Source organism: Acartia tonsa, chromosome 8 (genome assembly GCF_053477335.1).
Source record: "Acartia tonsa isolate MP-2025a chromosome 8, ASM5347733v1, whole genome shotgun sequence".
NCBI classification, from domain to species: Eukaryota; Metazoa; Arthropoda; class Copepoda; order Calanoida; family Acartiidae; genus Acartia; species Acartia tonsa.
Window position 1 is genome coordinate 40,547,442 of NC_137267.1, and position 27,153 is coordinate 40,574,594.

Sequence of the window (27,153 nt, forward strand, 5' to 3'; positions counted from 1 at the left end):
AGAAGCAAGGTTAGGACTATGAGGCGTTTGAAGAGATAGGGACTGAAAGGCACGACACAAATGCAATTGAGAGCCTCGTGTACGAGCAGTTGCACTAGCTGACACTCTAGAGGCCCTAGAGAATGCTAGCATATTTGTGGCCATTGGTCGCCGCCCTATAAGGACACTCGCACTGGTTGACACTCTAGAGGCCCTAGAGAATACCAGCACACCGGCACCTCCATGTCCGCCTCTCTTTAGTAAAACACTTGATTTGGAATAATCTATGATTGAGCTATGCGCAAAATTTTGATTTCTGGACTTAGTCAGAATTTTGAAACTTAGGAGTTGTGCTAGGTGGCGGAGTATATATATAAATCTTCGGACTTAGTATGATTTTTACTTATTCGGAAATTCTCTAAGTGTTGAAATACTTGAATCTTTGATATTTAAACCAGAACTTATTAAGAATCAAGCATGGAGTAACTTTTCATTTATAAGCTATCAAAATACTATTTGTAAAGGACCATTTTGAACTGCCTTATTAAATGAAAACTTAGGAGCAAATCCTATAGAACACGGGAAACGCTGTTAGTTGGGATACATATTGTCTTTGGAGCCATGTTTCTGAAACAATATGCCGAAAGCAGTTAGTACTCTTGAGTCGTAGTAAAGGGCCAAAAGATTATTACAAACTTGTAGCATTTATACTCAAGTTAAACTGTACTAATACTTTGGTGCCGTTAGAACCGATTTTCTGAGATTTGCACTTACTTATACATGCCTAGGACTTATATTCTTAATGCAATTCTGATTTATACGCGGATGTATCAAAATAACCATAGCCTCCAAAAATTTTGAGTTAAACAAAATATTTCAAAGTCTCAAAGATATTCTCAACATCGATCGGTTGGAATGATATAAGTGTAGACAAATTGCTGTATGCAATCAGAGAAAATAACTCCAGAGACTTCCTGAGACTCTGAGCAAAATATTCCACTTTTGGACTTAGCACCGTTTCTATTTCTTTTGTTACAGAGAGAATCTCGAATTTCTGGACTTATAGTAATTTTTATGAAATTGGGAACTTGGTTGGAAATTTACCAAAATTCGAACTTGTAATAATTACGATTTTTCCAACTAGATTAACAAATTTCATTTTCCACACTTAAAAGAAAATTTTGTCTTAGAGTATTTTTGTCTTAGCCAAAATATTCCAATCATGGACTTAGAGAGATTCTATTTCTTTTGGTGAAGGATAATTCTAACACTCTAATACTTTATAATTTTAAAATCCTTAACTTAGCGAGATTTGCATTTAGTCAAAATATTCCAATAGTGGACTTAGAGTGATTCTATTTCTTTTGACTTATAGGCAATCTCTAAAGTAGCGTTGTGAATGAACTGTTAGGAAATTTCATCTCGGACAAAATATTCCACGTCTGGACTTAGAGTAATTCTATTTCTTTTGTCTCAAGAAAATTCCACTATTTTTGTACTTAGCATGATTTCATTGAAAGATTTTGGACTTAGTCAAAATTCACTAATTTTGTACTTAGTATATTTTCAATAAGAAAATTTTTTTTGACTTAGTCAAAATTTGCTAACTTTTTGTACTTAAGATAATTTTTGATTTTTTTTTCCTAAGCCAAAATTTATTGATTTTGTACTTAGAATAATTTCATTAGAAACTTTTTGGACTTAGTCAAAATTTTCCAACTTTGGACTTAGAGTGATTCTATTTTATTTTGACTTAGAAAGTTTTTAATTCAATCTTAACTTAGAAAATTTTCTTTTGTTTGTATGTTCCTTACAAACATAAACATAAATACAATAAACAATTCACTCAACAATAAGTAGGACATGAAAACTAAATTTTTACTTGCTTTGCTAATGCTAAAATTTCTATTTCATGTGCCGCCAGAATTCAACAGACAACTTGAGAAGAGTTATAAACCATCAATCATTAGTGATAGTGAATATTAGTGATTTAAAAGTATAGTCAACAACCTAAGCCCTATATGTAATTTAAAAGCACACTTATAAGAGACAAAGTTCTAGTAACCAAATGCAGCAAAAGGTTGCAGCAGCCTATCTTGGGAGTCTTGGGACGTCTCTAAAAGAAGTAGCAAGTAATATTGGAAGTACTCTACTGTCTTTATACACATCCGGATTAAAACAAAGAAAGAATATTTTCTTTTTATACCATTGAGAAAATTTAATTTTACTTAGGACTATTAGTATAAAATCTATAACCAAGTAAGATAAAGTGTGTACATATAGTTCATAGTCCTTATAATCTAAAATTGTTACCTTTTTTTAGAAAAAAAGTGCACTAATTCAGCTAATTTGATTTTCAATAATATTTGACCAAGCAATAACACCAACTTTGTAGTCTACTTTAAAGAGTTTGATTGACAACTTCCAGCGTATAGATTGATCACCTTGCGTAGGATATCACACTTCAGTAAGACACATAGAATATTGTGTTCTCACTAATTAAGTAGAGCACATCCGGTCTATAATAACCTTGAAAACGAACTGATTATATTCATATATATAGGATAATCTAAATTGAGTCTCAATAATATAGTTATAGGGATTGAAATCACAAGTGAAGCCCCGTAATAATTCGCGAATAATACTTAGTAGGATTGGTAGGCATACCCTAATACAACTATAAGTATTGGGTGCGAGATCTTTGATATTCAGGCAAAACAGTTGCAATACTATTAGAATATAGACGATCCTTTGGGAGTGAACCTTAGTAAGTTATATTCATAAAGCCTTACAGGAATAAGCAGATTGTAAGCTACATATCCTTAGAGTGAAGTAAGAATTCAACAAGGATTATAAATTGCTGTTTTTCTCAACAATAACATTTGCTAGGAAAAGTCGACGCCTAAGCAGATAACAGTTAATTTGTGATAGTATATTAGCATACCCAAATTAACTTCGCTGCAAACTTTAACATTCTATCTAACCTTATAGCTAATTTGTATAGCTAACTAACCCACATTAGCTTTGTAAGCAAATATAGAATAAATCTAAGTAAAAGTGTTTCTACAGTTGAGCTTAATTAAGGTTAAGAGTGCATTAGCGCACACTCCAGAATAAGATTCCAAGCTCACACGCAAGCATTCACGACGTAGAAACAACTGTAGGTGAAGTAGACAATACATACTCATCTATATTTAACAATTTTAAAAGAAAAATTTGTTATTGTAAACAATTCCTGATTGTTTTAACGTTAAGCACATTAGTCGGTTTCTTCTTGTACCTCTGCTATTTAAATCCTAAAATAGTACAACATCTCATAAGCTTCTTTAAAGAACTCATAGAAAGTTTAAAAGCTTTAAGCTAGCTGTAATGCCATTATTTAATAAAAGTAAGAAAGATGACAACGCTGAAAAGGCGAACACTCCACGTCGAGGACGCTCGACGACGCCTGGAAGAAGAACTCCGTCAGCTGATGCAGCTTCTGCAGGAGATGATACACGAAGAGAGGAACCAATGCCCAACCAGGAGGAACCAGAACAGAATGGTGAGAGAACCAAGACGCCAGATGAGGGAATACAAAGAGGAACAAAGACGTGAAGTTGAGTTTGAAGCCCAGCGTATTGTACAAGTGGAGAATGACAAACGCACTCAACGACACTTCAGTAACTTCACCAACCAAACTGGAATTAAACCACCAAGCAGCTATGCAAGTAAGAGCACCCTAAGCAACGATCAAAAGCTTAAGTTAGCCAATGGAACCTTCCCTCTCAAGCATTGCTTCAAAGGAGATGGTAAACCACCCTACATTACTGATTACCTATCAGAGATGAACACTGCTCAGGAGTTATGTAACCTCTCAAGATCAGAATTTGAAACCTTTATGCTTAGAACCACAACTGGCGAAGCATATACTACTATCCAGCAGAGTTTCAATCTTGGACTATCTATTGAAAGTGTCTACAATAGCTTACTGCTACAGTATGATATACTCATCAGCCCACAGGAAGCTCAAGCTAAGCTGATAGCCTTTAAGGGAACCAAAGCCATGTCATTCCCTAAGCTTGTCAGTACAATTCAGAATCTTGCCAGCAGAGCCGCTGTTCATTATACAGACAAGAAGGAAAGACAGAATGTATTCAACATAACTGCAGTGGAGGCACTCAAACGTAGCTTACCAACAAATAGCCGCAATATAGCATCTGAAAACCATCACAATCTCACACATGATCTTGGAAGATCCCCTACATATCATGAGTTGACCGCTTCCATGTATCCTAGAACTGAAGACCTAGATCTGGACCTACAGCAGAATGGTGTATCAGCCAGTTACAATGGAGACTTATCGCTTCATAAAAAGACGAACAACACCAACTACTCACATGACAGGGATACAAGAATGAACAGAGACAAACAACCTGCTAAAGTTGCCGCTACGTCAAGCTATTATAAAAGGCCAACAGTTAGAGAAGTTACTGCTAAACCAGCCTATCCTAAAACCTACAACAGAGAAAACAGGGATAATAGAGATAGACAACCACAAGAAAAGAACACCAAACAAGATTATCATATCTCCTATGGTACATCCAATAAGCGCTACTGCGGTGCATGTGGTCAAAATTCCCACAAAATATCCGATGGATGCAGACTACTGTGCGATGACCAAGGACGACAATATCAAACAGCACTAACATCCGGATACTGCCCAAGCTGTCACAAGAAGTATGGCAAAGACCTATACCACGCGCAACACCTATGCCCTGGACGACCAGCAATGATGGAACTGTACCATAGTGGTAAAGTAAGACCTGGTGGTGTGTTTAGACAGGCATATGAAGAATGGGTTGAGGCCAAAGCCAATGGACAATCCAAGGAGCGTGGCAGAACAGGTAGAGTTAACGCTATCACCGTTCGAATGGATCCAAACGACCCCAAGATTTTAGCGGTAGATAGTTCTGCAGCTATCATGGATGAAAATAGGAAAATGTACCTGAACTGTTCCGGCTGTATGTCAAATGGAAACTACGATGTATACATGACAGCTTTGTTTGACTCAGCAGCAGACAGAAATATCATGTCAACCAGCTATTTTGGTATGTTATTTGGAGTACAACAAAATGAGGTTAAGAACCATCTGGAAAAGAGTGACATGGTTCTTGTCAGCTATTCTGGACACAAAATTCCAGTAGCTGGAGAGATAACCCTCATGATTCGTCTCACACAATTCTCAGGCATCTATAGACCAGTACCATTTATGATTGTACCTGAGGAACACAAGAATGTCACACCTATGATCATTGGAATGAACGGCATCAGAGATCTCCAATTAGGGTTGACTTTCGTTGCGGATAATCACCCGCCAGCACCATATCTATACTCTATGTTCCATCCTGGGAGAGTACTAGATAGCCTGTTCTGTTCTGATTATGAGTTACAACTCTGCACAGGGACAATAGACAAAATTGAGCCTAATGAAACTCAGACTATAGAAATGAACATCAACCATTTCTTCAACTTAGCGCCTGGAACAAAAGTCATTCTCAGCGATGACCACATTGCTAATGATAGAAATGGAGGAATCAAAATTCAACCTGGCCAAACGCAACTGACTGTCAACAACCGAGGACAACTTAGTGGAAGAGCAATGATAACAAATGTCACTGAACATGCAATCATTAACACTGTTATCACCGGATACTTGGAACCCAGCAACCAATTTGTAGTCAAGGAAATCACCACAGACTTTGATTTCACACAATCATTCCTACACAATGTGTCTGTGACAACTGAGCTAGATGAGATTGTACAGGCCCTGGAACAACACGCAGAGAAAGCTACGGCTCCAGCCATCAATCAGATCTCACTAGACACCAGAAACAATTCAGTCCAACTCTTATAGCTACCAAAATACAGCGCCATCAATCTGGTAGAACGATCTTTCCCTTTAGCTGATGGATATATACCGAATCCTACAGCTATAAACAATGACACTCCAATACCAGGAGTAGCCTTATCTGATTACCGATCTAATATTGATGAAATTCTAACTACACCAGATCCTGAAAGGAATAAGCTTTTTGAAAATAGTGATGACGTTATTGAACTTGGCTTAAAACATATAGCTGAATCTGATAACCTCATGGACTACGTAACAGAACCTACTGGCTACAGTGTGCCTAAGGATCAGTTTGTTAAACCAGAGGATCTTGTGGTGCTGTCAGACTATCCACCAGAGGTAAGACATTATATAGAAGACATATTCCTAAAATCTTACCCTGATATCATATCTACACATTCTACTGATAGAGGTAACATGAGTAAATATCTAGGCAATTATACAATTAGACTAAAACCTGGTCAAACTTTACCCCAGCATAAGAAATTATATTATTTATCACCCGTAGAGAAAATGCAAATGCAATCTATCTTAGAGTTTTTGTTAAAGAACGGCACCATTGAAAGAGCTAATTTGGATGGGGATTCCTATAACAACTATGCAAGCCCAGCTTATCTGATTCCAAAGTCGGATCAGGGGAGCTGTCCTCGTTTAATTGTAAATTTTCAACAATTGAATCCTTGTCTGCAATCTGAACCTGCACTGCTATCCACAGCAGAAAATTTGATTCAGTCACTAAGGGACAAATTTGTGCATAGTAGTAGTGACATGGCTAACGCCTTTCATAGTATAACGCTAGAACCTTCTTGCAGAGACCTAACATTGTTTGCAACCCCCTTAGGAGCTTTTAGACATGCATCCTTACCAACCGGCATTAAGACTTCACCTGAAAGTCTATCACGCTTTATGGAAAAGATATTACACTGGGAATTGGTTTATGATGATAATGGTAATGTTGTAATGGATGGTGATTTAGCCAAGATGGTATACTCACCTATCCCAGAAGTCCAACACATTTACGATGATTTCATTGTCTCAACTGAACTAGCTAAAACTAGATCAGAATCATTGAATATACATTTTAAGATTTTGAAGAAAGTTATGGGGAGAATACACACGCATAAAGGAAAGATTAGTTTAAAGAAATCACAACTTTTTAAAAGTAGGGTAAATTTCTTTGGGTTCTTCATTTCACATAATTATTGCTGTGTAGATCAAAGGCGAGTACAAAAACTTCTAAATATTCCCATGCCTACTGATATTACTATAATGAGATCTTTTATGGGAGTACTACAAAGTATGCATAAACATTTAAGATTTGATATTATGGCTCCTACACATATTCTAACTTCACTTACTTCTACTAGAATAGGTAAAACTTTTGTCCCAACTCCAGAACAAAGACAAGCATTCGAAGACATTAAGAAAGCTTTAGCTTCAGGACCAATTTTTAGCAAATTAGTTAACTTATCCGCACCTAAGATTATCTTGTCAGACGCAGCCGGCACCTCAACTGGCTCATATTCGGCAGTCTTAGCGCAAATAGTGACACCAGAATTACAGGCTAAAACCCTACCCCCTGGGCTAAACTTCGATGACCCTGTACACCATGTTATTTATGATAATAGGTTACCAATTCTACCCCTACCTTTGCAGAATGAAGGTGAAAACATTAAGGATTATGCGAAGCGTATGTCTGAAGATGGACCACCTGAGTTTGAATATTTGGCTAGTAAAACTTTGGGCTATCCTGAAGACACTGTACACAATAGTCTCGGGATATCTTTACAATTGCTTCTAGAACTAAATAAAGTTCAAACACCTTTGACCACTATCCTGCAAAGAGCATCAAAAATTATACGTTCTACGATGTTGAGACAAAAGTATATTCAATTTGTATTTAATAATGATAGGGATAAATTCTTAGAATTTATTCGCAAACTAGAGCATGGATATGTATATCTAGATCCGCAACAACTCATATTTGAAGCTCTTAGTGTAGCTATGTACCGTCCTGTGATAGTTATCACAAATATAGAGGGTGCCAAACCTGTCACTCAACACTGTTCAGACAAAACAAAACCCCCTTTTGTATTTTTACTATATGGACACAAAGAGCAACACATAGTAAGACCCGCAATGGTCTCATCAACCAATAGCTTTAATTTAAAATCTTTAGCCTCTATGTTTGAAATTATCGCATATACCTCAAAGAAAATTACCGTTGCTGAGTCAAGATTACATATCATAGACATTGAAATCCTAGGAATTATTTATGCAGCAAACTCGTTTAGAACTCTAATAGGTCCAAGCTGTGAATGTACTTTGTTAACAGACGCAAAGTGTGCTTACTATCTCTTCAATCCTAAAGCATTAACAGCCGTTAATAAGTTGAAAAGGTGGAATACCACTCTGTTAACTCTAATACCGAAGCTAACAATGTCCTTCCTAAGAGGAGAAGACAATTTGGCAGATTTCTTAACAAGGGCATATAAGGCTACTTTACCAAGCATTAAAAAGGTAGCCCTACCTAAATTTGTTAAATCTGGGTTTGAAGATAACTTACCCCAATATAAAGTTTGGACTATTGAAGAATGGACACAGTTCATTATGGATAACCCCGACTATTTGGGTTATGATGAACAACCCCCACAGCCAAAGCAACAAAAACCCAAAATCACCATAAATTCACTTGCCGCAGAACATAGAGTTATAGGCAAAGTACTAAGACCCTTGGAAATCCTAAAAGAAAGGATTAGCATAGAAAATATAATTGCAAACCAAAAGGAGGAATACTCTGATATTTACACACGTTGTCTAACCTCTAAATCAAATACCTACACTTATAAAAGACAGAACTACGAACTTAAAGACACGATTCTGTTTACAAAAATAAAAGGAGATTTAAAAGTTTATCTCCCAACCAAACTACTACCAGTATTAGTATGCTATACTCATCTTTTGTTAGTACATAGTGGAGAAATTAAAATGCTTTTAAATATGCAAAATTTCTTCCACCCTAATCTTAAGAAATATGTTAGAAATTACACTAGATCTTGTTTAAATTGTCAACTTCAAAATTCATCTACAAAACTAGAACAAGTAGGAACTTATAGTACAATTTCAAGACCTTTTGAATGTGTAAGTATTGACTACATACAATCCTTACCCCCCTATCGTAGTTATAATCATATCCTCACTATAGTCTGCCAACTAACAGGAATGATTCTTGCATATCCCATGAAATCACTCACATCCCGTGAATTTATAAACAAATTCATGTTTTATTTCTATCCTAATTTCTCCCCCAGACAAATATTGTGCGACAATGCAAAATCATTTTTAGAAAAGCAAAATTTGATATTCTTTGCTTCTATTGGCATCCGAGTTTTGTATTCTACTGCGTACTTTTCACCCTCTAAAGGATTGGTGGAAGCTAGCAACAAAGTAATAAAATGGCCAATCATTAAAATTTTGGCGCAAGACTCAAAAACCTCATGGGTATATCTACTACCGTTAATAGTCCGACAATATAATTGCACTAAAATACCAAAAACTGGATTTTCACCCATGGAATTATTATTCGGGACACGTAGCTCCCTGTCTAAATTGTTCTTTGGAGCAATAAAACCGGATGAATATCACCCTGAAATAGCTCGCACAGAAGCCTATGTGCAAGATCTCTCGGACGGTATACAAGAAAACTTGGACATTTCAGCAAAAGCTATTGAAAAGGGAAGGGAGGCAAGACTAAAGTATATTAACAAAACCCGCATACACAAACAATTTGATATAGGAGATCTTGTCTTGGTTAGAAATAACACTATTACACCTGGTGTTAACCCCAATCTTAGACCTATCTATCATATTTCACCCTATAGAGTTTTAGATGTAAGCCCTAACAGTTGCACGCTTGAAAGAATTTCTGACAAGAAGACTGAAATATTTAAATACTCTTTCAACGAAATCAAAAAGTTCAAGCCAATTGACGAACATTTTGACACCCTCCCAGAAGAAATAAGGGATATTATCACAAAGCCTTATAATAAACTCACAAATCAAGAGATAGCCACATTAGTTAAAAATGACACACTTCCGCTTATATTTCCGGTTAATTCAAAAGATCCACAACCAGGAATACGCGCACACTCACCCTTAGAAACACGAAAAGAAGCGTCACAAAATAAGAAACCATTAGATTCTGATTCGGACATAGAAGACTCAAGTGCCGACGAGGACATGACACTCGATTCCGTATTTATTACCGGAGGTCGACGACTTAGGAAAATAAATGATAGACATGTCAGATTTCGGAATGGCACAAGTTCACAACCATAATTTACATTTCCATTTACCCTGTAAACTTGTGAACAATATGATAATATGTTATTCTAATCTGATAACTAAGTTATCATATTCATGTAAATTTTCCCACTCAAGGTTATATATTCAGTGGTAAAATATACATCTTTTCTCATCAACGGGGAGACCAACTATATGCAATATACGTCGACTAAAGAGTCGATCCCTTCAAAAACACTTACATAAAAAGAAATTTTTTTGCATATAGAGAGTTTTGAATCTGTATAGGCAAACAGAGTCAAACGATTGATACAGATTGTACAAAAATGCGAATGTTACAAATGTTAAATACGCACCCTAAAATATACACAAAAACTATTTAAAACATTTAATACAAATTGTACAAAGTGTACAAACATAGCAGTACTAATAGGCAACCTATATATATACGCCTTGAATTATGATGAGTTGATTAGTTATTAGAAACTATAACCACTCTACATACAAAAAAAATATATGTCAAAAACTTTAATTATAACTTCGGACAGGAAACGCCCACTCAGAATTTTAGTAGTAGTAAACAATAACGATAATTTAAATTTTACCCTGAAATTGAGTCAGTTTACTATAACATATCCACAAGTGAGGAAATCACCAACCTTGTGAAGTACTACAGTTATCACATAACACGTAAGTCTTAACAGAATATTTTACAAAAGCTATAAAATGCAAACTAGATTCCGAAAGCCTATGCCTAGATCACAACGGGTTCTACATGAGACCTTCGCAAACCTAGTAGAATATTGTTATAACTTGCTTACGATGATTAAAGAAATGTTAGCGTTTAAAATTAGTTGTGGAATCAGCCAACCTAGTCGTATTGTACGATACTTGCACTGTCGTATACTTAGAAACACTTATAGAGACGCATACAACCGTTTGGTTATACGGTATAGACAGCAAGAGTATAGAAACCGACAGACTATAACAGACGAATTACGGGCAGTAGCACGCCAAATAGAGAATCTGAGAGACACAGTCCTCCTCATTTCTGGGCATTGTACTCTCCCCACTATCCATGAAGAGTAAACTAGATTAAAACTGATTCTTATAATCTGATTTCTAACAATGACGTACGGACGTATCCTAACGATATAAAAGTTTTGCATATGATAAAACCTCTTGTACATATGTGTATTGATGTAAAATACTTATATTCTCATATATCTCTATGTAATTATTGAAAACGATAGGAAATTAATCGCATAAATCATAGTAGAGGTATCAAAAAAGGACATAACAAGAAATTTTGTTATTTATACAAGTTATCATAAACCAAGTGAATGTAAGCTAAACTAAGCACCTTGCAAAAATAAACTTTAATTATGTATCTAACTAAATTAAGGAACAGACAATAATACTTATAGAGTAGCTACGTAAACGGGAGTTGTACACAACAAATACTAAATCAGTAAATAACAGTGTATACGCTACTTAAAATTGCTATATTTATTTAAACAAAAGTAAATAATCTTTAGAAAGGTATAAAAATTTTTTTTGACAAATATTTTTCTTTGGTGAAAACTTAAATTTAAATCAATTTTGAAAACAGAACATAAACTTTTATTTTTACAGTATTCAAAAAAACATTATGATAGTAAGAAGTTTTCTGACAATTTAACATCTTAGTTAATATAATTTGGACATAAGCTGTATAATGGCACATAATAAAACTTCGAGATTGCTAAACGTTGAGTGTATACATAAATGTTGAATTTATACATATAGAAAGCACATAGCCTAATAACAAGCTAACGGAAGCCTAACATTTAACTCTACTTGTTGGAAATAAGACTTAGTTTTAAATCTAAAGGGACATAAGAACATTTTACCTTGAGACTTTAAACTTTGTGACTATTGTATTGAAATTTAAAAGGGAAACGCTATTTATTCTAAGCCTTACTAATTAAATAAAACTTCCTTAATGAGATCATCCAACCAATGATATTACTTTAATTACTTGAGTTACAAACAGTCTTTACTAAGTTTTCTTAAAAATACTTGAATAAGCGTATGTAAATAATTTTGTCTAACGTCAGTCTTTCGGTCTACTTAGATATTAGTTACAAAAAAAAATATATGCTATTTACAAGTCCTCTCTATATCACAGCACAATTAAAATTCACGATTAATGCACAGGGATGGATATAAATGAAATTTAGAGAAAAGGTACTGAGTTGCGAGTTCGATTAAATATCTATATATACATGACCCTTACAAGCTAACAAGAATGAATAAACTGCGATATAAGGCTGCAATTACAGTTGTTAATATACTATTGAGAAAGAAAAAGGATTAGTTCATTTACGAAGAAAGTAATTAAGAATTGAATGAAGTTTTAAAATTATGGGCATAAAGAAAATACAACCTTATAATCATTTCCTTACATACTAAATATCCTTACAGACTAAACATATATGTACATAATATAATGGCAGAAGTGTAAATTAATGTTTGGTTTTGTACAGTATAAAAAGTCATAATGTCTAATAACAAAAGTCTTTACTTCATAGTGATTACTATTTTGACTAGTTACATAAGAATAGAAAATCTGTAAATTTAGTCACATGTTGTCTAAAACTGGTCATTGTCTTAAAATTTGTATGTCATAGTTTCAACCAAGCTAACAGCGCCACTTCACGGCGTGCGTTTAGGGAACATGGGACCCCGACGTCGAGGGACTCCCTCGACGCCGGAATCCTCTGTCCTGTTGTTATCTGAGGAATGCGTAGCTGAGTTGAAGCTACTCTCCGCTGATGTTATCTCTTCCAAGATAGCAGGCGTTGGAGTACGCATGGAGCGGCGCAAACGTTCTAAACTGAGGACCCGCAGTGGAGTGGGGTACTCGATCTCATCAGTCACCGCATTAAATCTAATCGGCGGGAGATCGAGGTCCTCGATATCGTCAACCAGTGGGACTAAACTGGCCGCATCCTAAAATTAAGAAAAGGGACATTATTAGACAACCATGTTAATAAATGTTCACAAGAAAATTTGTCAACGTTAATCCATATATGTTTATGAGTCAATTTTTACTAATACTTTATCTAGAATCTTGCTATTAACTATTAGGAAGAAATTACACCATAGTTAAAGTAAAGTTATTGTCTAAAAGCATAGCTATCTGAGCTAAACAGCCTAGTCTAAGTTACGTAATTTTTGCAACGAAGAAATATTATAAGAGCTTATCAAACTTACCACAGACAAATCAGCTGCAGAAGGAGATTCAATGCGACTTAAGCACATAATAGAGCTCAAGGAAGAGCTGTCGCTGGATCCCTCAGCTGTCCTCTCAGAGCTGACTCGATTACACCTCCCCATATTGGTGTAAAATTGTGCCAGGGGGATGGAGTTGGTCGCCTAAAATATAATAGATCTTATTAGTTTAATCGCAACGCCAACAACGAGTCTAGGAAAATCAGGAAATGAGAATGCCTAAAATCCTGTAAAGCTATATGATTAGGTAGCAATTCAACCCACTTTATACTAGAATTAAAATCTTAGATCGGTTCAAAAATGCTTATGCAACCATACATTTTAAGATTAATATTCTACCAATAAAAGAATTTTAGTTGCAAATACCTCTAGATACGTGTACACATATACAGCCTCTTTCTGAAAATTAATAGAAAACGAAAGCATGGATACTTACATGTAAACGCTCTGTTTGATCAACAATCAACGGACGGAAGCCAGGACTTCCCGTCGAGGTTTCCAAGCCCACAGGCACATTTCTTCCAGTAATCCGATCCTCAGTGGCAGACAAACAGTGTACGGCAAACAGGCCAATTCTGGACCTTACTTCTGCTGGAGTCGATGGACTAGCAGAGGGAGCCTAAAACAAAAGGAAAACATTAAAGTCTTGATCTAACATTTAAACCCCAATGAAAAACGTACGGCACGAGCAAACTCTTAACTTTCCCAGAGGGAAATAATATTAGGTTGCTACTTAAGATTTTAGTAAATGTTAACTGGTATCTCAACTTAATTGCGGTAACCGAGCGGATTTCTCTGGCGACATAAAACGACGACAAACGGTGAGCGATATATATGGAAGAGCCGAAAGTCAACGTTGAGGAAGTGAGAATAGGACAGAACAACCCTGCCCCAACATGATGCTTTATTAGACAAATCGGGTGGCTAGAAAAAAAAATTATACAAAACAAAAAAAAGGAAATATACAACAGAAGAAAACTCACCTGTGTATCCGACAGAATATCATCAATCTCAGAGGACGCGGCTTCATACATGGTGTCCGACGGCTCCGCAGTTGGCGACATAGCCCCAGCTCTAGTCCTGCTGGTCCTGTTACTGCAGTGGAGAAGCTCAATGGTCCTGACGCCTATGTTTCGGAGGCGCGTACATACATCTCTTATCCAGCGAGCCAGCGACCTGTCTGAGGTGTTGTCAATACGTGTAAGAGTCTCAAGCCCTACAGCGCCGAAGAAGACCACTATAAGAGCACATGAAAACAAGCCAAAACCCAACAACATGTTAATTAAGCCATCCATGTTGAAGGTGTCCAGACTCGTCTTCTGGTCTCTCCCCAACTCGGCAGACCCAGAATCACCTCCGGCAACATCGTCACCAATGTCACCGCAGGAGTTCTGCATCACCGAATTGAGGAGAGACCAGATGATTTGTATCGTTCTACTAAGCATCAGTGAGAGATGCTCGTTGCCGAACATCTCCCCTTGATCCCTTTCGGACTCTACAGTACTTGTACCCCCATAGTCATCGACATCAGCAAGGCTTGGCATCCCAGACTGGTCGCTGTACACTGAACTCGAGTCGTCTAAGGAGTTTTCAAGAAACGAGGAATTGGCAAGAGTGGCCGCAGCCGCCCTCATTGATTCCTCGAATCTTTCCTTAATATTCTGATGCGCGTCCAGGCTGTCAGGCACATACATTATGAGCGAATGTAAATTTAAAATAGAGGACTAGTGATTCTGAAAGGCAATATAGTAAAGTTAATTTTATGAAAAAGACTGTACACACGAATGTTTCTTTTTGTATTTAAGCAACTATGGTTGAACCTCCTAACCATTAAACTTTGATTTATCATCTAAAAGTAAAATTCTTTAAATTAAAGAATATGTAATTAATTTTACATGATTCAACGCTTGAAAATAGCTATCGTTAAGCTATTCAAACATTAAAACTTTGTTTTATTAGATTCAACTAAGTTAAAGAATATGTAATTAACTTTACATGATTCAACGCTTGAAAATAGCTATCGTTAAGCTATTCAAACATTAAAACTTTGTTTTATTAGTTTCAATTAAGTTAAAGAATACGTAATTAATTTTACATGATTCAACGCTTAAAAATAGCTATCGCTGAGCTATCAAAAACATATTCATTATGATGTATCAAGAAATAAAAACTTATGTACTAGCTAAATCTGAATATCTTCAATGATGTTTTAAAAACACTTTCGATAAAGCTAGCTAAATATAATTTTTGTAAGCGACCATTTTTTTATAATATGGTTGAGTTACTCGTAACGTAAATAATCTATCAATTAGCGTCATTATAATTGAATTAAGTAAAAAGAAAATCTTATTTTAAAACCTATAGTAAAATTGTTTTAGAAGATTTGAATCAGGACTCAAATAAGTTTTGATTATAAAAAGGGAACGCTGTAATCAAAAGTTAAAACGAGTAGAATGATGGAATATATCTGTGTCACTATAAGTTTTGTTTACGATGAACGAATTTAACTTTTGCAGACGGAAAACGTAAACAAAACAAGGTACGTCAATTTACCTGCTGACTAAGATATGTCCTATCAAAACTACAAATATAATATAGAATAAAATTGTCATATATTGAAGATGTACCCATATTGCTTCTAACCCACTTTCGTTTAAAAACACAGTGATAAAGGCCTTATCGACGAAGAAAATAAGATTCTTGAGTCTTAAATAGCGGCTAACGAATGCAATAATGGGCATATCAACAATCTATAACATAAAAACATTCATATAAAACAAACGGGTTACTATATTTTATCACTTTTATATAAATTCTCTTGGAATTTAGCGGTAAAATTAAACACTCGAACGCAAGCTCCGCTCGCAAAGACAATTATTATATAAATGAGCATAATTACTGGGCCGCCAGCTTTTTATAACCTCGCTCAAATCCAACCCCTATCACTTTTGACCGCCCAAACATAAACAAAGGGTTGACAACTTATTGTTACGTAAAATTTAATTACGGACGTCAAACGATATATTTTATAGATATTAAGTTTAAAAGGTGCACTTGATAGCGACGTAATGTAAGATATTAGTCTTTAAAATGATTAAAATTTATTCATGTTAAAAATAACATAAATACAGCTAATACCAACAATGGTATAAACCATATGTACATATACAAAATATACAAACAAAGGGTTACCAACTTTTGTTAGTAAAATCTTATATTTTTACATATATACGAGTAATGTAACCAAAGAAAATAATACGATATGTAAATACTAATTGTACTTATACATTTTTATATAAAATATTGTTTATATTCAGGAAAAAGTTATATTTAACAGAAATAGAGATGACTAACCAATCCATTATAGGTCTATCTGTAACGAAAGAATTTCTAGAATATCCCAGGGATAAAAGGATTAATAAAAGATTATTAAAATTTCTTTTGTTTAGATTACCATAGCCAGGATACCCCAAGGAACCGGTTGGAGCACGCGCACTAACTCTTTTTAGGATCTACCATGGACCAGCCTGGAGATAACCTAGATGATCATGGAGTATTGGAGCCCTACCACCATCCTACCTTGGACGGATTGCGGTTGTGTTCCTGTCAACACCTTGACACAATAGACGAGAACAACAACATCATCACCACACCTGAGTACGATGGATTCTCAGAGAACCTGTCCATCACCATCAGGAATTTCCTGTTAAATACAGCCCTGACTACCAGAGAAGATAGTAGAGTGGAGACCGATAGTGACACTAGCTCCAGCAGCACACTGTCCCTCTCTACCAATGACCTCAACCAACTCTACTATGACCTGGAAAATCACTCAATCACCTTGGACGAGAATGGAAACGAGGTAGCACAAGTGGACGCCCTTGGCTACATATCTACCTCACCCCCAACCTCAACCTACACTTCGAACGAGAGCACTTCACCACCTAGTTCATCATCAGAAGAAGCTGAACTATCCAGAACAACCAACGCAAAAACATTTATTGATGTGACAATGTTAGATAAAACTAAACCCCTCAAGAAAAGAATGTATTCTATTTGGGAGGTTTATCATCTTGTATACCCAGCTATGAAAATACGCAAATCATACTTTCTTAATGGAAAGCGTATTTAACTTAGCTTGGAATACATTTATAGTTTATTATATATGCCTATATACTGGGACTACTAAACTTTTTCTTTTTCTCTTTTTTCTTTTTTCTTACCCCCATTGGAGATGCGATCCTCAATTTTCAAATTCTTTGAACGTACATATGAGACTTTTACAGAAATGCTTCGCATCCACAACTATCTATCTATGCTTGATATAAAATCAACACTATATAGATCATATTATGAACCTTTGATTGACACGTGCCCTGCAATTAACTAGTAGCACTCAGGGGCAAGACACAATTACTTTAGCTAGGCCCAAGGCATTATTTGTATCAATTTATGCATTCATAGGCCTGTCTCTACCTATATGACACCATATATGGGTAACGAAAGCCTATTCATGGTAATCTGTATGTGATTTGCTAATAGTATATGTTTATTAAAGATATTATGTTTATAGTTAATGTAATCATATAAACAACCAGTACATATATGTATGCCTACAACCATGCCTGATTTACGTCACATATTAACACACAGATATTTAATTGCACAGACAAACACTAAAATCCTGGTCCAGAGCTAATGTTATAGCATGTACCTCTTGAATTTATTCAGTTATTTACTAACTCTCCTACCATCAACTTCTCTTTCTGGCTTTAAAAGGTAATGACTTAGTTGTTTGGCATGCATTGTAGTTTAAATTTAGGCCCCTTAGTACTTAGCATGAATTGAGCTCAGGCCTTATGTTAGAACTCTAACACTTAGCACAATTCACTGCTTGGGACTTAGGGCACATTTCTGTCCTACTCTACTTATAATTTTAACACTTATCCTGTAAATATTTCCATACTTAACTTATGCACTTGTGATATAAATACACTTTATAAAAACATTTTCCTTCCTTAATACTTAATATACTTATATGATTCTGATCGAATATCAAAACCAACCATTTATTCTTAGGTTAAAGCAATATAATACTTCGCGTGGGTCTTTTGTTGAGCTTCCACCAGCTCAACCAAATTCGTATTATACTTGTGGGAATAGAGGGTTAAGCATTCTAAACAAGCGAACCGACAATGAGAATGTCTATGTGTATTGCATTAAAATTAGGTTTTAGTAGTACTCATAGAAGAGCGGTCTCCATACCTAAATATGGACAAACGCCCCATTCGCACACACAGTAAACTGACCCAATATCCCAATTTTTTAGTTGTACAAAGTATCTATTTTAAACTTTGTGTATGTTTGTACGTCTAGGTGAGAAAAATTGATTCCTAAAAAGAACTGCCGTATTTTGGACTAATTTCAATTTTTTTATGATCTAATGTAGATTTTTATCATTCCCTCTAAAATTGATTAGCGCAAATACAATAATTTTGGTATAAAAAAGTAGACATTAGTTGCCAAAAATCTATTAATCCTTATATAAAAGTATGTGTGTTAATGTGTAGCTAAACATCTCAACATGGTTCTCTTTTACAGTGAAGCTTTTTTTAGGTCGAGCAAAATTTGTAATATTACAGAGGCTGGTTACACCCTAAAAATATAAATCGTCCATAGAAACCCATCTCCTTATATTCTTTTTTACTTTTCCGTTTAAAAATTGAATTAAAACTGGAGGGTTGACTCCCCCTCCCACCCCCCTGCCGACTCTTGAAATGTCCCTAGAATCTTCTTTTGGCTAAGCAACTAGTCTTTATATGAGAGAGATATGCTGTTTGTTGTCATTCAGTCTATTATTATGCTCAGATCTCTATAACCACTGAATTCTATTCATATTATTCTAAGCTATTATATTATTAAATTTAATACAATCTAATAAAATGTTCATAGAAGAAATGCAAGCAATAGAACTAAATATAAAAAGCAACAAACATTTTATATTAATTTAGATTTTGATTTAATCAAAAGGGCAGCTTTTTTGCAATATTCCGTAAATTTGGGTGCAAGCTTTCAGTCAAATGCGCTTATTAGGTCAAACTGTTCTTAATTTTACGTTTAATCATACTATGCGTTCTCTGTCATGATTAAGAACAACTTGACCTAATAAGCGCATTTAATTGGAAGCTTGCACCCAACGTTATTAAATATCGTGAACAAATTGCAACCCTTTGTATTCTTTTTATGACTGAAAGTAAAATTGTAAAGACTTTGAATTATAATCTACTTTAGGTTTCTTTTAGATAATTCAGAAACTAATATTCATCTATACAAACAAAATTCAATGCGAAATAATTTCCAGACAAATGGCGTAAATGTTTAGCTTTAAAAATCGCACAATTTTTTAGTTGAGCTGTACAAACAATCATATATTTTTTTGTTCTTTACATAACCTTAGTTCAAGTCTAACATATTTAGAAACAAAGAGGAGGCGACAGTTGGAATTTTCATGGCCATAGCTTCGTCCCCCATATGTGTGGCTATTTTGGGTACTTTTTTGTGTGCTGCTACTTTCAATTATAGGCAACTTTTCAATGTTCTTTACATTTTCGTCCATTTGATTTTGAGATTTAAACTCATTTTCGATATTATGTGCCACAGAGCGGCTATAAGTTGCATTTTCACTGAAAAAAATAAGTTGAAACTAGCATCATTAGCAAATTTTTAAACTTGAATGGCTACTCTATGTACTTGTGAATTCTCTTGGTAATGACATAACATAACATAACATTTATTTTAACTTTAGCATGGTTAAATACATTTAATAAAAATAGAAATTATTAATTGTAATACAAAAGTAAGGAATCACAAAGTCAACTAGGACCGTACAAATGCGTAATCCCTAATTTGTTTATAAGATTTTGTTAATACTTGGATATGTAGATATTTGTTGGTTATGGATTTTAGATAATATTTTTATACAAACATTCAAAAACATAAAAATATAAGAATTATTAGATATCGGAAAAAATATTTTTAAAAAGTTATTACTGAAATAAAAAAATAATGTAAAAAGAATAAGAAAAAAGTATAGTAGAGGGTCTAACTTATATACAGGCGCTAATCAAATCAATATTACTCATTTTTTACAAGGATAACATTTTCTTTTTGTGCATTTAAAACTAGAATAGCAATTTAGAATACTTTTTTTTCATTTTGGCTTTGGTAGATTTAAATGAGGAACAATTTCTTATATTGTCATTAAGTTTGTTTAAAATCTTAGGAAATGTTACATTAGGAAATCTTTCCAAGCTTTTCATTTAAGTTTTAATATTAATAAAAAAAAACATAAAAGAAATAACAAAAGAGAAAATATTAGAATAAACTAAATAGGAAACAAAAGTTTTTTTTTTAAAAGGGAGGAAGGTGAAGGTGCTGTTTTTCTTCCTAAAGTAGCTAAAAATTCCACATTTTTTACATTTTGCCCAAAAACTTTAGTTGAAAAACCTTAAATTAATACAATTAATCTTACCTAGGGTTTTGTTTATCTGGCAGTTTGGTAGATATAATTGTTACATTCTAAAAGCAAAATAAGAGATTATTTCTATAAAAAACAAGGATGACAACATCCATAAAATCGAATATCTGAAACGGTAGGGCAAACTAACATTAATATATACTGGAAGAGTGTCTTTACTGAAATAGCAGTAAGCAAATTAAAAATTATTGTTAAAAAGTTTAAAAAGCCAAATGTTATAAATAAACATAAGAACTTTCTAGTAACGAAAATAGGGTTGCTACGCTTTCTAAATCATCATGCAATGTTTTAAATAGATAGGACATGTCTAAAATGGACGAAAGGAACTAACTGCGTTGGAAGTACGGACGGACAGATAGACCATTATTATAGAAAACCTTTGCTTTTTAAAACACATATACCAATTAAAACACAAAATATAACATTTACGTTTAACCACTTAGCCACTATCAGCCCATTAAGTTATTATTTTGAAGAAATGTTCGATTCTTGCAACATTTTACATCATACTATTGCCCATAATCCCATTCACTTCATATATCTTTCAAAAAATATTACAAAGTTTATGTATTATGAAAGTTTCTTTTCTAGATGCTCTTCGCGCAACCTCCTCTCAAATTCAAGTTCAATCTACAGATTTAAATACTTAAAAAAAAATAGTTCCCCAATTGTAATTAAAAATTTCTGTCCATCGTACATACAAACAAAAACTGAAACATGTTGAGTAGCCTGTACAGCTACCACACAATACTGCCTTACCTCCTGTTTTAATTCATGTAATAATTCTTGTTGTGCTTTGGCTAGAGGTGGCAGCTGGGGGGATGGTGGTCTCTGCAAATTTCATCATTTTGTCTTTTTTTCCATTTAAATCCAATATTGACTGCAAAGTTATTTTTTTCAGATATCAACAGTTGTTTAAAAGTGAATAAAGAAATTAAAGAATTATGATTTTTCTAGGACTTTATCTCTTAGAAAAGATGGAAAGTATACCTTTACAATAAAAAAATAGCTTAAAACCTACAAATGGTTTATGATTATAGAAATGTTACCGAACAACTTGTGATACATGAAGTTTAGCATATAAAAAACAAATGTTTTTTTTTGAGTAAAAGAGAGAAGTCTATAAAGTTCCAGGTAAGATCCTACAAGAAATTCTTAACTGCTCTTGTGGCCGTTTCAAGTTTACCGTTCCCTCCCTTAACCCACCCCTATTACAGATTAGAGTCCGGAGGATTTAGGACTATGAAGGACGAAACGACAATTTTCTAATTATCAAATACAATGTATTTGGTGCAAAAATGATTCCTGAATAACTGGCAAAGAAACTTTTCTTTCTACAGCGGGAGGCGGTGGCTGTGCAGATTTTACTAAAAAAATGTATTTTTAAAGTAAAGCTTTTCTTTATTAAGGGTGTGTACTTGTAGTGTCTGTTAGCAACATCTTTGTTTGAGAATTCCTAAATGAATAAAGCATAATTATACAAACGAAACAAGTAAGATATCTTTAAAAAGTCAGTATTTCAATTTTTATTATGTTAATTTAAACTTTTAATTTGTCATCACATTGTCATATATTGGTTTAATTTTTAAAAGCGAAGCTTTTATATAATTAGGATCGTTCCGTACGTCCGTCAGTCTGGAACAGATAGCTTTTTTCGGTAATTTACACATGTGATTCCTGTAGTAGCTAGGTATTGTTTAGGAAGCGTTATAGAAATCGTTACCAGAATGTCCGTATGTCCGTTGATTTTTCACCTTTTTTTTTGATTTTTGGAATACTGATTCCTAGTACAACAAAGTACAATTTTATAAGCCAGCTACTCCTAAGTCCTAAAAATGTAAGTATGTCCTTAAACAATGTCCTGTATTTACGCAGTTTTCAACAAATTTACTAACAATTTTGTTTCGATTTTATAATTTTATATTCAGTTCTGACACTCTACAAGTGATAATGTTTGTTTGTTCTACCGTTTTAGAGCTTCGCTTTTATGGATGTTGTCATCCTTGTTAAATTAGCTGTCTAATGGTCACAGTTAGATTTTAAACTTTAGAGATAGGTCAACCCCTTCCTATTACATATATGGCTCTGAGAAAACACTTCTCCTTGGATTTTTATTTTCTTTTATTTTTAAAATAAAATTTTATTTTAGTTGTCTCGCAACTCATCCACTGATATACTAGAGACGCAGCCTTTAATTGTAAAAAGACTAATTATATTTTGTTCTAATGAATTATGTATTTTAACAATGAACACAAAAAGTACACAAAACAAAACAGTTCTAATGTTCTTTTAGCTTTAACATAGATTAATAAAGAAATAATAAATAATTAAATTTTAAAGTAGCTTATTTGAAAATTAAATATTAATTTTATTTTGTATGGGGGTAAAAAGAGGGGTTTCAAAGTAAAAAGTAAAAGTAAAATAAAGGAACTTTTCTGAATTAATACTAATAATGTTGTCATTTTCTATTTGCGTTATTTTTGCACAGACTTATTATATCAAAAAAAATCTACCTGGCTAATTATCTACAACAATCTATGCAAAGTTGAATCACAATATTTCAATAAATTAAGGCATATCTCTCAGGCCAGTAAACATTACTTAAATTTTTCCCTCATTTTTTTCAACTAAAAAATGTTGAGCTTAATTTTTTTTGTACTGACTCAGCGTTTTTTCATTCTCCTTCTCCTTCTTTTTCTCTCTCCCCCTCTCTCTTTCTTTTTCTCTCTCCCTCTCTCTCTCTCTCTCTCTCTCTCTCTCTCTCTCTCTCTCTTTCTTTCTCTCTCTCAACTCTATAATCATTACCAGAATGTCCGTACGTCCATTTTAAACATGTTGATTTTTACTTTTTTAACAACAAATTTTTATGTGATCTAATTATCTGAATGTTCTGACTTTTGGTATACTGATTTCTAGGACAACATAGTACATTATTGTAAGCAAAGCAACTCTATAATCAAGTCCTAAAAATGTAAGCATGTCCTTAAACATTATCCTGTATCAAGAAGTTTTTCAACAAATTTACTCACAATTTTGCTTTGACACTTATTCATTTATATTCTGAATATTCAGTTCTGACACTATAAAAGTGTTAATGTTCGTTTGTCCTACCGTTTCAGAGCTTCGCTTTTATGGATGTTGTCATCCTTGTTTTGTAAATATTTTTGTTGTTTATATGTTTAAAATTGTGAAATCCTCTGCAATACATTCTTATTGCAAATTTTTAGCAGCGAACACAATTCAAAAATTCATGTATTTGGGTATGTCACTTTTTACTTCCATGATTTTAATCTACAGAAAGAGTAATTTTATCTATCATTGGGGGTATACATTGATACATTTATTATTATCGTCCATGTTCTATCCCTTTAAACCTTTGAATAAATAATAATTTTAGTTACATACATTTGTTTGTTGGACATTTTCATTCTTGATTTATTCTTGCAAAATATGAAGAAAAAAATATTTCAGAATGATTATAAAACATAAAGAAATGTTTATAGACAATTTCATAATGAGAAAATTGTCTTTTTTTGTTCATAATACCTTAAAATTTATATATTTTTATTTAATTTCACCTTAAATTGTAAAAGATTTAAAACTTTACTATACCTCCAATATGACTAATATTTATTCCTAAGAATCTAGAATATTACTCCTAAATATGTACATCTTATTTCATAGTCTACTGAAAAACAGGAAAAAATGATCAAAATGAAATATATGAAAATTCAAAAAAAGAAGTTTGAATTTGTATGCTTGTAATATTTTGGCTATTGCTTAATCCTAATGACAACATCCATAAAAGCAAAGCTTATCAAATTGTAAAGTTAGACAAACGAACATTTACAAATATTAAGAAGCAGTGCATTTTATATTCAAAGAAGTTAAATAAATTCAGTATGCAGAATCCATCCAAAAGTTACTCAATATGGATAATGTATACATTTATTTTTTAGACTTGATTTGATTATAGAGATGCTTCTTAGATAACGTTATTTCTATTGGTCCTAGGAATCTACATTTCAAAAATCAAGTTTGTATATGATTATAATGATAAAATATTGTTTTACAAAGGGAAGAAATTATCCTGTTTAAAATAGACTTACAGACTTTCTGAAAAAAGAGTTGCTGCGCCTAAAAAATTGTAACAAACTATTACAGAAACCATCTATTTCGAAAACGATAGGGCAATTCTAACTTGCTTAAATTAAAGATAAAAGCTCTCAGTTATACAGGCCAACGCTGTTATAAAGTTATAAGTGTCAAAGATGCTTTAGGACCTTGAACTAATCTTTCAAAAGCGATTAATATCATATTTTTTTTTGCTGATATTTGGATTAATCTCTTTAAGCAATCTACACTTTTTAAGGTTTTGAAATTTAATTCAAAGAGATTCAAATCAATAGATGTATATTTTAAAAAATTGTGGTATTACTACTCTATAGACAAGTTCAGTACTTGTACCTAATTTCTACTTCATCACAGCAAGAAAGGGAAAGTAAAACTATGAATATTTTATTAAATGATGATTGGTTGGTTCAAACTAGCAGTGTCCAAAATTCCAAGCAACGAATTAGTTTACAGAAAGTCTTGTTTTGTTTATCATCATTAGGGAAGTAAATCAATTTATCGTCCATTGTCTTATTCCATAAGATACCTGGTTTTTTGTCAAAGCTTCAAATAATATGATAACTATTACCTGGCATGGAGAGTTTTCGTCTTGCATTTGGTCGACTGATTTTCCTAAAAAATAATTGAAATTTAAAAGTAAGTTCCTAACGCAAAAGATGGTAGAAACGCATGGAAGATTGATCTTTTTAAGGAAGCTTCATTTTTAGTAGGGTTTAAGCTACTACAACTCTTAGAGTAGTATAATATACATAGAATGGCTGCAATTTAATTTTGATATTATAAATCACACAAATCAGTTGTAAAAGTTAAAAACATGTATACAGCCTAATAAAACAAAAAAACCCCAATGGATATTTTATACTTAAAGATGTAGCTCTATAATGATAGAAAGCTATTTTTTCAGAAAATCAGTATAAAAACCTCGTATTTACGAACAGACAGGTATAATATGGAGTAGCTTCGCTACTAAAAAATGACAACAGTAAATAAATGAGTTTGTTTAATTTTATCCAATTATCTGAAACTGCAGCAACCTTTTCTGACATTTAGAAATTGGACAAATAAATACTTTTCAGAAAAGTGTTTTTATAATGTAATTAATTACTAACCAGGAATAACGTATAGCCAACAAGTTAAATAGATATAAAGTAATATTTGGGGGACAGGTAAAAATGTCGTCAATTCTAATTAATGTTGCCCCCCAATGACAGCATAAAATCACGTAAGGTTTTTTTTTGGTATAAGCTAACTATTAACAAGCCTACATTAACTCTACAGGACGGGTTATAACATGAGACTTTATTTTGGTTACCGGCCATTTAAGCCTTTGGTTTGTAAGATCCATTCCTGGAAGTTCTTTTTTTTGCATAGCGATAAGTTACACCTCTTTTTGGACAAGACATTTCCCTTACTTTTACTAAATTTAATAATTTAAAGTAGAACGATGTCTGTCTGTCTGTCTGTCCGTCCGTCCGTCCGTCTGTCCCTTAAGATCTCGATAACCACTGAACCGATCAAATTCTACTCTTCAGGAATATACCTACTGGTCCTGTGGTGGTTTTAGGCTATTTTCTTGGGAGGTGGGACACCCTTAACCCCCCAAAACCCCCCCCAATTTTTTTTCTTTTTCGTTCGTAGGTACCTATTTTTTCCTCAATTTTTTTTTCTTATGGGGAAGTTAGTTCACATAAAACTACTGGCGGCAGCACCAGTAGTTCTTTTTTTTCAATTACCTCTTGGGAAAAAAGCCCCTAGAGGCTAGAGGCGAAGCCGCTATTCATATTATAAAGTGGTAAGTTTTTTTTTTGTCTGTAACTGAAAATTTCATTATCTACTGAACTGATTGATTTCTTCTTTATAGTGGAGCTTCACATAGCTTTATTTATTTGGTTACTTTCTTAAATTTTTATGGTACATATTTTGCTGTTTCATTATTCTATAGTTTGAAAGAATACTAAACATAATTAGATAAAAAGACAAATATATTTTGTTTTAGAAAATTAGAAAAGGCAAAACAACTATTAATAAAATT

General features: G+C 33.5%; 1 protein-coding gene across 1 annotated transcript in view; it reads right to left on the reverse strand.

Moving 5' to 3' along the window:
• Positions 1–27,153, reverse strand: part of LOC145326943 (uncharacterized) — a 64,930-nt gene that overhangs the window by 23,923 nt on the left and 13,854 nt on the right. The window contains exons 3-6 of the mRNA XM_080170392.1: positions 25,690–25,733; positions 22,293–22,354; positions 21,747–21,818; positions 20,982–21,028 (exon numbers count right to left, since the gene is read on the reverse strand). Of these exons, the coding sequence (XP_080026518.1) occupies positions 20,982–21,028; positions 21,747–21,818; positions 22,293–22,354; positions 25,690–25,733 (225 nt within the window). The remainder of the gene's footprint in view (positions 1–20,981; positions 21,029–21,746; positions 21,819–22,292; positions 22,355–25,689; positions 25,734–27,153) is intronic.